The sequence below is a fragment of the Aethalodelphis obliquidens genome, unplaced genomic scaffold, assembly GCF_003676395.1.
Source record: "Aethalodelphis obliquidens isolate GAN/ISIS:26980383/991018 unplaced genomic scaffold, ASM367639v1 scaffold53, whole genome shotgun sequence".
Taxonomy (NCBI): Eukaryota; Metazoa; Chordata; class Mammalia; order Artiodactyla; family Delphinidae; genus Aethalodelphis; species Aethalodelphis obliquidens.
In genome coordinates, this window is record NW_020837997.1 from 13,977,931 (window position 1) to 13,989,323 (window position 11,393).

An 11,393-nucleotide genomic window follows, 5' to 3' on the forward strand; every position below is an offset into this window, starting at 1 on the left:
TACAGTGGGCCAGGCGATGGCAGAAGGGGGAGGGGGCCCTCAACATCCTAAGATTAGAATCTTGGGTCACGATGGTGACCCTGATTTGGAAGAAACCTCCAGATGTTTCCCTCTCCAGAAAATTGGGTATATTTCACAAGGTCCTAATGAAACAAGTGTGTGGATCCACAGCTCTGGAGGTGCTGGGAAAGGTGAGAAGGGTGGGAAGGGCTCCATGAAAGGAGAGTTTGGGGGCTTCCCTGGTGGCGCAGTGGTTGAGAGTCCGCCTGCCGATGCAGGGAACACGGGTTCGTGCCCCGGTCCGGGAAGATCCCACATGCCGCGGAGCGGCTGGGCCCGTGAGCCATGGCCGCTGAGCCTGCGCATCCCGAGCCTGTGCTCCGCAACAGGAGAGACCACAACAGTGAGAGGCCCGCGTACCACAAAAAATAATAATAATAAATTTAAAAAAAGAAAGGAGAGTGTTGTTGTTGGCACTGGGGCTTTAAGGATGAATAGGAGTTTGCCAGGAGGGTACTCCGGGACGAGTAAATGCACAAAGGCCTGGAGGCTGGATGAAGCCACCGTCCTGAGGACCTACTTACAGGTTTGCCCTTTGCCCCACCCCCAGGTCCCCCCCACCCCCAGATCCCAGGACCCCAGAAGGTATCCAAGCCAGGCACCGCCCCCCAGGCTGTCTGGGGCACCAACTCCAGCACCTTCATTTCCGAAAAAGAGGTTTTATTTCCTTTGGTCCACAGTCGGTATTTCACATTATTTCTTGGTCCCAGGGCTCCTGGGCAGGGGCTGGTCCCCGGGAGGGCCTCTGGGTGGGGGTCCCTGTGCAGTATTTGGTGGGGTGTGGGGACAAGTATGGGGGTTTCTGGCTTTGCCTCAACCACTCAGAACTGCACTATCCTGCCTGGGCCTCAGTATCCCAACTGGGCCCCTGGCAAGGGACAGGGCCGGTGGTCTGAGGGTTCTAGGGAAATCCAGTACCTCACGAGGCCTACAATATTTTGGGACTGTGGCCTGACCTTCTCCCAGTAGCCCCCTCCACCATCCCCCTACCATTCCCCTGAAAAAAAAAAGTATTTTCATTTCACTAAAACGGCCTGAAACTTCTGTGGGTACAGAAACCACAAACTGATCGGCAGAGAAAAGAGAAGAAGGGAAGAAGCAACCGGAAACCACTTGGGGTTGGTCCCCCTCCCTGCCCGGGTTTCGTCTTTCTCCCCTGCAACTTGGCCCAAAGCCTGTTAGGAAACATGCCTGGAGGTGCCCTGGCGGGGACCCCCACCCCACATGCATCTGGATATGGCCTTCACCTCTTCTCCCCAGACCTTCAGCTGGCAGCACTCAGACATGTAAGAAAAACAAGACAAAAACACAGAAAAACCCGAAAACCCGGATGGGGCAATGATGGGAGACAGCCCGCATGGGCGCCTCAGTAGCCTGCCTCCTCCTGGTAGTAGGGGGGGTACCCTGGGGCCTCCCCCGGGTCTGGGACATCTCCGGCAGCCGCTGGAGCCCCATCGGCCGCTGGGCCTTGCGGGCAGTACTTGGGGTCGTATATCTGCCGGCCCAGGCCAAATACCTGGCCGCTCTGATTGGCGCCCTGCGTGTAACCCATCTGCAGGGACATGGAAGAGTTGTCACATTTGTCCGTCCCCAGCTTGGTGTCGTAGATGTGCCGCCGGGTCCCTGGGGCCGTCATGCCCACCTGGAGAGAGAGAAGCGGCGTCAGGGAGGGAAGAAAAGGGGAAACAGAGGCCCCAGAGAACTTCCCCTAAATTCTCACACCTTTTCCCACCTCCCTGTCTTTGCACTCACAGTGCAAACTCCTACAGATCCTTCCAAGCCCTGCTCAGAACCCTCTCTTTTCTGACTCTGTGCTGAGTTGATCTGGTGTTTGGGTCCAGCTCTCTCTCCCTGCCAGCCAGGAAGCTCCCCAGGCTGGGGCTCAGGCCTGCCAGGACCTGAATGCTCCAAAGGCATCACACTGATACACCAACATAGCAGGAAAAGTGACAACTGCAGGGTCTAAAAATATCAGAGCTGGATGGGCCTCTGGGCAAAACTTTGAGGGAAACTGAGGCACAGAACTGGTAACTTCCCCTGGGACACACAGCAGGCTGAGGCAGAGTCAGAGCAGGCACGGCCAGAGGGGTAGGAGGGAAACCCAGAGTGGGTTTCGGCGGGAGATGCTCTCAGCAACAGGGATGAGCCCTCAGGGTTTGGTAAGGTGGGTGGGGGCCCGGGGGGACTGGGGAGGCCCACCTGGCTGGCACACTTGTTTGTGCCCATCTGGAGGCTGATAGTCGAGTGGTCCATGGGGGGCAGGATATGGTTCTTGGGGTCGTACAGATGCCTTCTGGTGCCATAAGCCGTCATGCCTGACTGGCTGGCACATTTGTTGGTGCCCATCTGCAGGGATGCAGGTGGGAGAGGTCAGGCTGCCCCCACCAGGCCTCCAGACCCTGCCCCGAACTTGAGGGGCTACCAGGCTGGACAGGGCCTGGGTCGCATCACAAGCCCACCACCCACGCACCCTGGGGCTGGAGCAGCCGCGCACCCACCTGGAGCCCGATGACACACTGGCCCGCCTTCATGGTGGCATCATCAAAGTTCCGCTCCTGCTTTTCCGAGTATTTGACGCCGATGTCCACGCCACTCTGCATCCCCTTTGTCTTGGCCTGGGGAGAAAGAGGGGGTGGGAGTATCAGGGAGGGGCAGCCGGGTCCCCCCAGCCAGGCCCGGGGTGTGTGAGCCCAGGGGAGGCCCAGGTATCTGGCTGCAACCTGCCCCCCACACCAGCAGCCCAACACCTCGGGCTCAGCAGCCCTGTGGCCCCCAGCCTTCCCTCCCTAGGCAATGGCAGCCCCAGCCTTACAGCTGCACAGGCCAAGAATTTTAGGGGGCGTCATCACCTCCTATCTCTCTCACCTTCCATCACCTCCTTCTACCGAGCCCCAGCCACTCGGCCAGGCCACGGCCATTGTCTCTCCCCTGGACGCCTGTCCCCCACTCCTCCCTGGTCTCCCCACCTCACTACCCACGTGGCAATCACAGGGGGCTTCTGAAAGCACCGTTCAGAACACAATTCCCTAACATGAAAACCTCCTCCTCCTGAAACATTGTTCCAGCCCGTCTTGGTCTCTGTTTTAGACCCTAGACATCGGCCTAACGCTTTCTTCTCCTTCAAGGCACTTCTCACGATTTATAATTTGTAAAACAATGATTTGAAGAGCAAACCCTAATGGGAACTCTGGGTGTTAAGGAGATGCCCACGGAGGTTCACTGATTATGTAAAGTAGGGGGGGCTGTGCATGAGTGGGGGCAGGGGGTAGACGGGAAGTCTCTGTACCTTCCACTCTGTTTTGTTGTGAACCTAAAAATGCTCTAACATAAAATTTTTTGTAAATAAAAAAGTGGAGATTTGTTCGTTGTCTGCCCATAAAGGGGTTGACTGTGTCTGCCTTGGTCACCCTTGGATCCAAAGTGCCCGGCGCCTCGTGGGTGCTCAGAAATCTTTGTGAAGGAATGAATGAACAGCGTCTGAAAATCCCCGCCTGGCTCGCTGTGTTACTTTGAGCAGATTGCTGCCCCTCTCTGGGCCTCACCTTCCCGGCCAGGGCAAGAAGAGACACCTGCACCTGTGTTAGATTCCCACTCTCAAACAGGTCGTTGGCCTCGAACAGGTCCACAGGGTTCATGCCGTAGCTGACCATGGCCTTGATGAAGTTGGAGAGGTTTTCTAGCTGGGAGGAAGCAGGAAAAGGATAGTGAGGGGCCTCGGTCTTACCCCCCCCCGTCAGATGGGGTCCCCCAGCCCCATCCTCATTCCACCCCCCTGTCCCTCACCTGGTGCCAGTTTTGCATGGAGCGGTTGATCTTAGGGACTGAGCCTGGCTGCAGCTTATTCATGAGTCTGGGGGGGGCATATGGGATGGTGGGGAAAAGGGAACCTCCATTAGTGTAGCAGGACTTCAGAGACCCAAGAGACTAATTCATGCCTTCCTGGCCAACCTCACTGCCTCTCCCTGGGCCTCAGTTTCCCCTCTTGCAATCCAGTCTTCACCCACCAAAGATGCAAAGATGCCAAAGAGTGACAATAACCAGCACTGGGAGTATAGTCCAGAACCACCGAGTTTGGGGAGTGAATCTGGGAATTTCCATTAACATTTTTAAGGTGCAAACCATGGAATGTGAACCACGGCTGAATAGGGTGCAGCAAAGAAGGTCTTCCAGAAATGTTATAGGCTCTCCCAAGAGGATGCTCCACATTAGAGATCCTAGACAAAGCAGTAACACAAGAAAAAGGAAGAAGAGCAAGAAAGACCAGAGACCCATCAGGAAAAGCAAGCAGGCGTGCTTTTCAGCACGTGGAGCGTGACCTCATTGTGCAGAACAGTCAGGGTGATGAGCATATGCGGATACACGCACTCACGTGCATAAGATGATCCCATCCTTCAGACCCTTCTGGAAGTCGGGGCCGATGGAGAGGCCAGTGAGTCCCTCGATCCAGCTTCGGAGCTCTGCCTCCTTCTGAGGGTCATATTTGGATAGGAGCTGGAGGGGCAGAGGGCACAGTGTTGGCGTGAGCACATACCCAGCGGGAGCCCAGTGAAGCTCCTAATGCGGCAGGGCCCAGGGCTCCAGGGGAAGAAAAGACCGAGGGGCCTAGAGGTCCCCACGCCACCCAAGCAGACCCTTTCCCATCAGCACAGATAAACCACCCCAAATCTCTCACTGACAATCGTCGGGGCTAATCTACTTTCACTGGTGTCAAACCCCACAGGGCAGCCAACACGGCCCTGGAGGGATCTGCCCCCACGTCCGCCACCTCCCTGGTCTCCCAGCACTAGAGACACTGGCCTTTCCCTGTTGTTTTTAAATTGTGTTGAGAAACACACGAGGTACCATTTTAAAGCTCATTTTAAAGCTCATAAATCAGTGGCATTTAGTACATTCACCAGGTTGTGCAACCATCCCCTCTGTCTGGTTCCAGAATATTCCGTCATCTCAAAAGGAAGCCCGTCCCTATAAGCTGCCACCTCCCACTCCTCCCTGCCCTCAGTCCCTGACAACCAGGAATCCACTCTCTGTGTCTGTGGATCTGCCTGTTCTGGACGTTTCCCATCAATGGAATCACACCCTGTGTGTCCTTCTGTGTCTGGCTTCTCTCACCGAGCATCATGGTCTCAGGGTCCATCCACGCTGTAGCGAGTGTCAGGCTTCACCCATTTTCATGGCTGAGTGATGTTACCGTGTGTGGAGGGACACGTGTTTAACCATTAACCTGCTGATGGGTATTTGGGCTGTTTCCACCTTTTGGCTCTTGTGAATCAAGCTGCTATAGACATCCATTTACCAGTTTTATTTGAACACTTGTTTTCAATTCTTTGGGGTATATACCAGGGAGTAGAATTGATGGGTCACAAGATAATCCTAAGCTTAACTTACTAAGGAACCACCAAACCTTTCTCTGCCCCTTGAACTGGCCACAGGGCCAGTTACTGCCTCAGGGCCTTTGCACATGCTGTCACTTTGGACTCAGATGTCTGCACAGCTGGGTCCCTCCCTTCACTCCAGCTGTAGCTTGGAGAGGACCTCCCTGACTACCTGGCTATGACAGCCCTCCTCATCCCCTCCACCCCCAGCCCTCCTTTATTTTCTTTCTAGCTTTTCTCCACCTTCTGCCATATGATCTATCTCCTAGCTTACGTTCCATCCTCACTACGAGCCGCGCCATCCAGCTCAGGCTGTCTCTGGATAAAGATGCTCATGGTCCTGCATCAGCGCTCACTGCTGTCCACAGACACAACACTCCCTGCTCCCCACGACAGCATCTCACAGCACCCAGGGAGACCCAGGACGGTGTGGTGTGCGGGCAGCCCCAGGGCGGCTCCCTGGAGGGGTGGGAAGAAGCTGAGGACCTGGCTGCCCAGCTGGGTGGGCTTCGACCCCAGACCCCTGCCCACCTTTACTCACGCCATCCCTGCCCGTCTCTTTTCCTCTCCTCTACACAGCTGGAGGGCACAGGGACCCAGAGCTGCCTTTGCAGCCCCAAGTCCTCCTCCCAGCTCTGCCCCCAGCTCCCCGTGACCATGGAAAGTTTTCACCCTGTGCCTCCGTTTCCCCATTTATGTTTGAATTGTTTTCATAAGGCTTTCCAAACTTGGGCGCCGCTTCCTGCTTCCTGCATATAAAGCCCCAGATGCAGGACCAGGGCTGAGCTGCCCAGAGCACAGGGGACACAAAGGCGGGAGGTTGGCCTGCTAACCCCATCTGCCCGGTCTCTGGCTCCCGCGGGTCTCTAGTTCCCGCGGGTCTCCTCTAGTTCCCGCAGGCCGGGGAGCAGCAGGGCTGGAGGAAGCAGAGGGTGTCATTATGAGAGCCGAGCTTGAAGCAGGCAGGCTGGTCTGGACGCCTGGCCCGCCTGCCCAGCTGGGCCCCGTCCCCAACGGCTCGCAGGGCCCAGCCCCGCCCGCAGTGGCTGCCCAGCCAGCCTTCAGCACATTCCTCCCCACCGCAAACTGCCAGGAATGCAGCCGCTGCCTCCCTGCTAAATCGGGACCAGCTGTTCCCAGTGGTCTAGGCCCCCCAGCCGGCCAGGGATCTCAGAGGGATACACTGGACCTCAGCCTGCCTCCGGACCATGGGGGGGTGGGGGACTGAGGCCTGGGGGGCTGGGCAGAGAGGGCCCCGGGTCTCCCTCCTCCTCTCAAGCAGCTGGTAAAGTGGATGGGGCGTGGCTGAGAAGCCACAGGAACCTGGTTTCCAATTCGGGGGTGGCCCACCCATTCTCCAGACCTGCAAACACAGGGAGCCTTCTGACCTCATCCCCGACAAGGCAGCTGTCAATCTGGCTCCACAGACTCCATTGCAGGAAGCGGCCCCCACCCCGCTGGGGTGCTGTACTCACCCACTTCCTGCTGCCTCAGGGGAGATGCCTGGACTGCCAGGAGGACCGGTGGCCATGGGGCAGTGGCTGCGGCAGGTCTGGGTTCGAGTCCTGACTGACTCTGCCTCTGGCCAGCTGTGTGCTTCTGGGCAGTTTGAGCAATGTCTCTGAACCCCGTGTGCAAACCAGGGGTCTTAGACCATCCTGGCGCTGGGTGGGGCCCGTAAACACCCCCCTCCTCACCATGGCATTATTGCTGGAGTGGGGAATTGTGTGTTTAAGGGGGAATCATGGGGAGCTTGCCCAGGGACCATGCTCAGTCCCTCGACTTCCCAAACGGGCTGGAAGGAGGCTCCTTGGGGCTCACAGAGGTGATGCGGAAATTCTCCCTCGTGTCTGCAGGCCCTGGAGTGCCGACCGGGCAGGGGCCTGGGAGCTGGCAGGGCTGTGTCCCCGGCGTGCCCAGGCAGGCTCCCGGCGGGGCGGCTGCCGCAGTGGGACCACACTCCCAGGTGTCGGTGTGTGCGTGTCGGGTGGACAGGGATGACACACTCCCCTTCCCCCTTCCGGCTGGATGACCCTTGCGGGTCAGGCTTAGGACCTCCCTCAGGGCTGGGATCATCCTCTGCTCCTCTCTCCCTAGGTGCGCTGACCCTGCTGTGTGGCCTTGCAGACGTGCCTGCCCCTCTCTCTGAGCCAGAACCACAAGTGCTTTCTTTAAAAGTGTGTCCCCAGGTCCCAGCCCGCATTTGCAAGTTACAAAACCCACATCTTAGGGTCACATTCAGGGGATCCCACGGGTCCTGCGGACGCCTTAGCTATCCCTTTAAAGTTTGTCAGACGGGGACAAAGAGAATGTGGAAAGGAACAGCAGGGGGTGCGAGGTGGAAGGCAGGCCCCCTCAACTCCACCTTCCCCCTGGGTGCCCCGCCTCCAGGTGTAAGAGGTCGGGGAATTCCTGGGGGGGGCAACGGGCTTCTCACAAACACTCGGCCCGCCCCCTTCCCCTCCCCTCCCCTAAGCTTAAGTGGCCCCAAAAGCAGAAGTGGGGGAGGGGGATGAGAAGGGGGCCGCTGGGGTTCCCTCGGGCCTTCTCAGGCCTTGAAGCTCTGGAGGGGCCCAGGGCTGGGGGGTTGAGAGCGGTGGACGGGGGGCTTCAGGCGGGGGAGGGCTGGAGGCGCAGGGCTGGGGAAGGGGTTAGACCCAACCGCTCCCAGATGTTGGGGGCTGCCAGAGCACAGACCTCACTGCTTCCGCCGAGTTGGGGGAGCTTCGGGGGCACCCCCCAGAGGTTAGGAAGGAGGGCCGCCCCCGACGCTGGGGATCCGGCGGGTCGCCCGCCCTGCAGCAGCGGAGGGTGCGACGGGCTGGGCTGGCGGGGCGGGGGTGCGCCCCTCACTCACCCGGTTCTTGACCTCGGCCGAGAGCCCGTACGAGGGCCCCTTGTTGAACTGCGTGGAGCTCATGGCTGGCGGGCGCGGCGCCGCGGGAAGGGACGGGAAGGGACGGGACGGGACGGACGGACGGCCGGGCTGGCAGGCGAGCCGGCGGGGGACGCGGACCCGGCGCCCCGCCCCCGCCGCTGATTGGCGCCCGGCGCACATGTCCTTATAAGGCCGCTCGGCGCCGGATTCCTGCGGCTGCGGGCTTCCTGAGCCCCTCAACCGCCCGACCCCCGCCCCGGCGCAGCACCCCGTCACCAGAAGCCCGGAGGGCCCCGCCCTCTCTGAACCCACGGGAGACTGAGGCAGGGAGGGACCGGGGCCCCGCACCGCCGAGACCCGGCACCCCTGCCCTCTCCCTGCTGGGAGCCCCAAGGCGGCTCTCTCACCCTTTCTGGGTCTCAGTTTACTCTTTTGCACGATGATGGCAGGGGGGAATGGTTGGGTGGGACCCTAATTCCCTTGGGACACTAATGAGGAACCCCCTCTCTGCCACTTAGAGGCGCCTCCCAGTCTAGGTCCCCTTCTGGGAACTCTCCTAGCTGGGTGGTTAGCAAGGGAACTAGGGCAGGCTCTTCAGAGGAGGGGCCATTGGTGCTGGGGCTTCGGTGGATGAGTCGGAGTTCGCCAGTCCAAAAGGGATTAGTGTTCCTGGCAGAACATGCAAAGACCTGGAGGGACCGTCGGTGGTTGAAAGCGTGTAGAGATCAATCTGATAGGTCGGGGAAGTAGGGGATGTGAAGGGGCCTTCAATTCTGGGCTGAGGGATGGTGGGGAATAGGGAAGGGGGTGAAACAACAGAGAGTTGAAGTCAGGAGATGCCTTGGGGGTAGGGCTGAGGCTGCCAAGGGAACCAGGCCAGGCACACACTTGGCACTCAACAGGAGCTGCCTGCTTGTACAGATAAATCAATAAATTAATAATAGAATAAATAAATTCATTTCTTCAGTAACTCACTCCTTCATTCACACACCTATTCATTCATTCATTGAAAGCTCCCTGATGGGGCCTCTGGGCCAGCCCCTTGTTAGGCGATACTGGCTCCCAGGAGACCTTGGCTCTGGCCCTGTCCGTCCCTGGGAAGACAAACCCAGGCATAGGCACCCCTGCTCCATGCAAGCAGGTACAGGACAGAAGGAGGGACCTGCGGTGGAGGAAATAGGGGAGGGAGTGGGTGCTCCACTGGAGGGGTGAAGGAAAGAGGCATGTAAGAGGGGATGTGGGGTGTGGGGTTTTGAAGCATAAGTAGGAGTTTGACACATTTGACAAGTGGCTGGTTGGGCTCTGTGAGGGCTTAGAGATGACTCACCCTGTCCTTCCCTGGGAGCACTCCTCCCTGGCACCCCACTCCCCGGATAGCTACTGACTTTCCCTGACTGTACGTCTCCCATTCCATCTATCTGAAGGCTTTCTTCAGGGTCCAAGTCCTAGCCAGGTGGTCTTGGGTGAGTCCCTTCCCTGCTGGGTGTGTTTCTTCATGTGTGAAATGGGAACCAGTGGTCAACAATGAGAGAGTGAGGTGGAGTGTGGGAACGGGTGGTTCATCAGTGTCTAGGTGGGGAGTTGTGGGGGCAGAGGGCGGTTTGAGTGGACCCCTTGCAGGTCCTGCTGGGGCACGGGGGTGGGCAGGACACAGGGTACTGTGGGGAAGGAGGCTCGAGCCAGTCCCCTGAGTACCTACTCCAGCCTGGGGTGGTCAGTGGCTGCCGGCAACACGCCCATGGTCCTCCTGTCATGCCCCGACCCCTGGTGCTTGTCCAGGGGGGCCACCAGTGACTCTCTAGGGACACCATCCAGAGCTGGGGGCCTCTGGACAGGGAAGTTGCACGTGACACCCGCTGATACTCACCGAGGCAGGCATACTCCAGTGCAGGGGCCGGCCATGTCTGGGGCGCCGGGCGGCTGTGGGGCCTCTGCAGGGCTGGACAGGAGCTAAACCACAGAAGACTGAGCCTGGATGATTCCAAACTTTAGAACCACCTGCCTGCCTTCCCTCTGGTGAACTGGACAAGCCCCCCAATGCCGTCAGGCCTCAGTCTCTCGCCTGAGAAATGGGCTTACCTCCCAGGCATTGACATTCACCAGGTGCCCAGAAAAATGCCTGGGACATTGTAGGTACCACATAAGTGCTGGGTGACGCAAATCTTGGCATTTAGACCAGTGGTGACCAATGGGACCGAGATGGCACCGAGAATGCCCTCCTGGGCCCTGTCCCGCCGGCTGCGCGGCTCCTGAGTCCTGGAGGTGTGGCTGGCAAGGCCAAGGAAGGGAAACCTTCACTTTCCTTGATTTTAACTGATTCCAATCTAAAAGTGCAAACCAACACCGGATCCAGTTTTTGGAAAATGTCTGAGTATACGTGAAACCATTTGGGTGTGCACGCGTTTTCCTTTTCAGCGTCAGTTTTACGCAGTCGGGCTACATATGAGTGTCTCCGAGGAAACGTCAGTGTCGGGAAACAGGCCAGATTTCAGACACGGGACAGAAACAGGTGTGAAATACCTCATACATCATTTTTCATATCGATTACCTGTTGCAATGATCATATTTCCCAGATATCAAGTGAAATGAAATATATGACCAAAAACTATTCTCTTTTAGTTCTTTAACATGAGCCAACATTTAAAATTCTGTGTATGGTTTGTCTTATTTTTCTACTGCCCAACGCTGTTCTGGACTGTGGGTCAAATTCAGATGCTATTTTTTTTTTTTTTCCGGTATAGCCCGCGCGCTAGGAATGGTGTTTACATTTTTAAGAGGTTTTTAAAGAATCAAAAGAAGAATACTATTCCATGACACATGGAAATCATATAATATCCAAATGTCCATGTTTGGACAGAGATTTATTGGCGCCCAGCTGTTTGTGTACAGACTGCTTGTGGCTGAGTAGTCCCTGGGCTGCAAAGCTGAAAATATTAACTTTTTGGCCTTTTACAGAAAAAAGCTTAAAAAAGAAAAAAAGAAAGAAAAAAGCTTATTGACCCATGGTCTAGATTCTCAGCCTCCTGGAACTCAAGAAATTCAGATCAGACATCCCAGATTTTGAAACCCTGGGGTCCCAAAAG

The 11,393-nt window shown here is 57.4% G+C and overlaps 1 protein-coding gene across 2 annotated transcripts; it reads right to left on the reverse strand.

Moving 5' to 3' along the window:
• Positions 1 to 699: 699 nt before the first annotated feature.
• CNN2 (calponin 2) lies at positions 700 to 10,204 on the reverse strand. 2 transcript variants are annotated; one of them, XM_027085956.1, is made up of 7 exons: positions 10,178 to 10,204; positions 4,430 to 4,551; positions 3,844 to 3,910; positions 3,603 to 3,740; positions 2,559 to 2,675; positions 2,260 to 2,406; positions 700 to 1,702 (listed from the first exon to the last, which is right to left on the reverse strand). In XM_027085956.1, exons 1-7 carry the CDS (start codon positions 10,187 to 10,189, stop codon positions 1,427 to 1,429), a joined length of 879 nt encoding a protein of 292 aa, XP_026941757.1. In that variant the 5' UTR covers positions 10,190 to 10,204; the 3' UTR covers positions 700 to 1,426. The 2 variants fall into 2 exon arrangements, with proteins under 2 accessions (XP_026941757.1, XP_026941756.1); XM_027085955.1 differs by lacking the exon at positions 10,178 to 10,204 and adding an exon at positions 8,290 to 8,423.
• Positions 10,205 to 11,393: the final 1,189 nt, after the last annotated feature.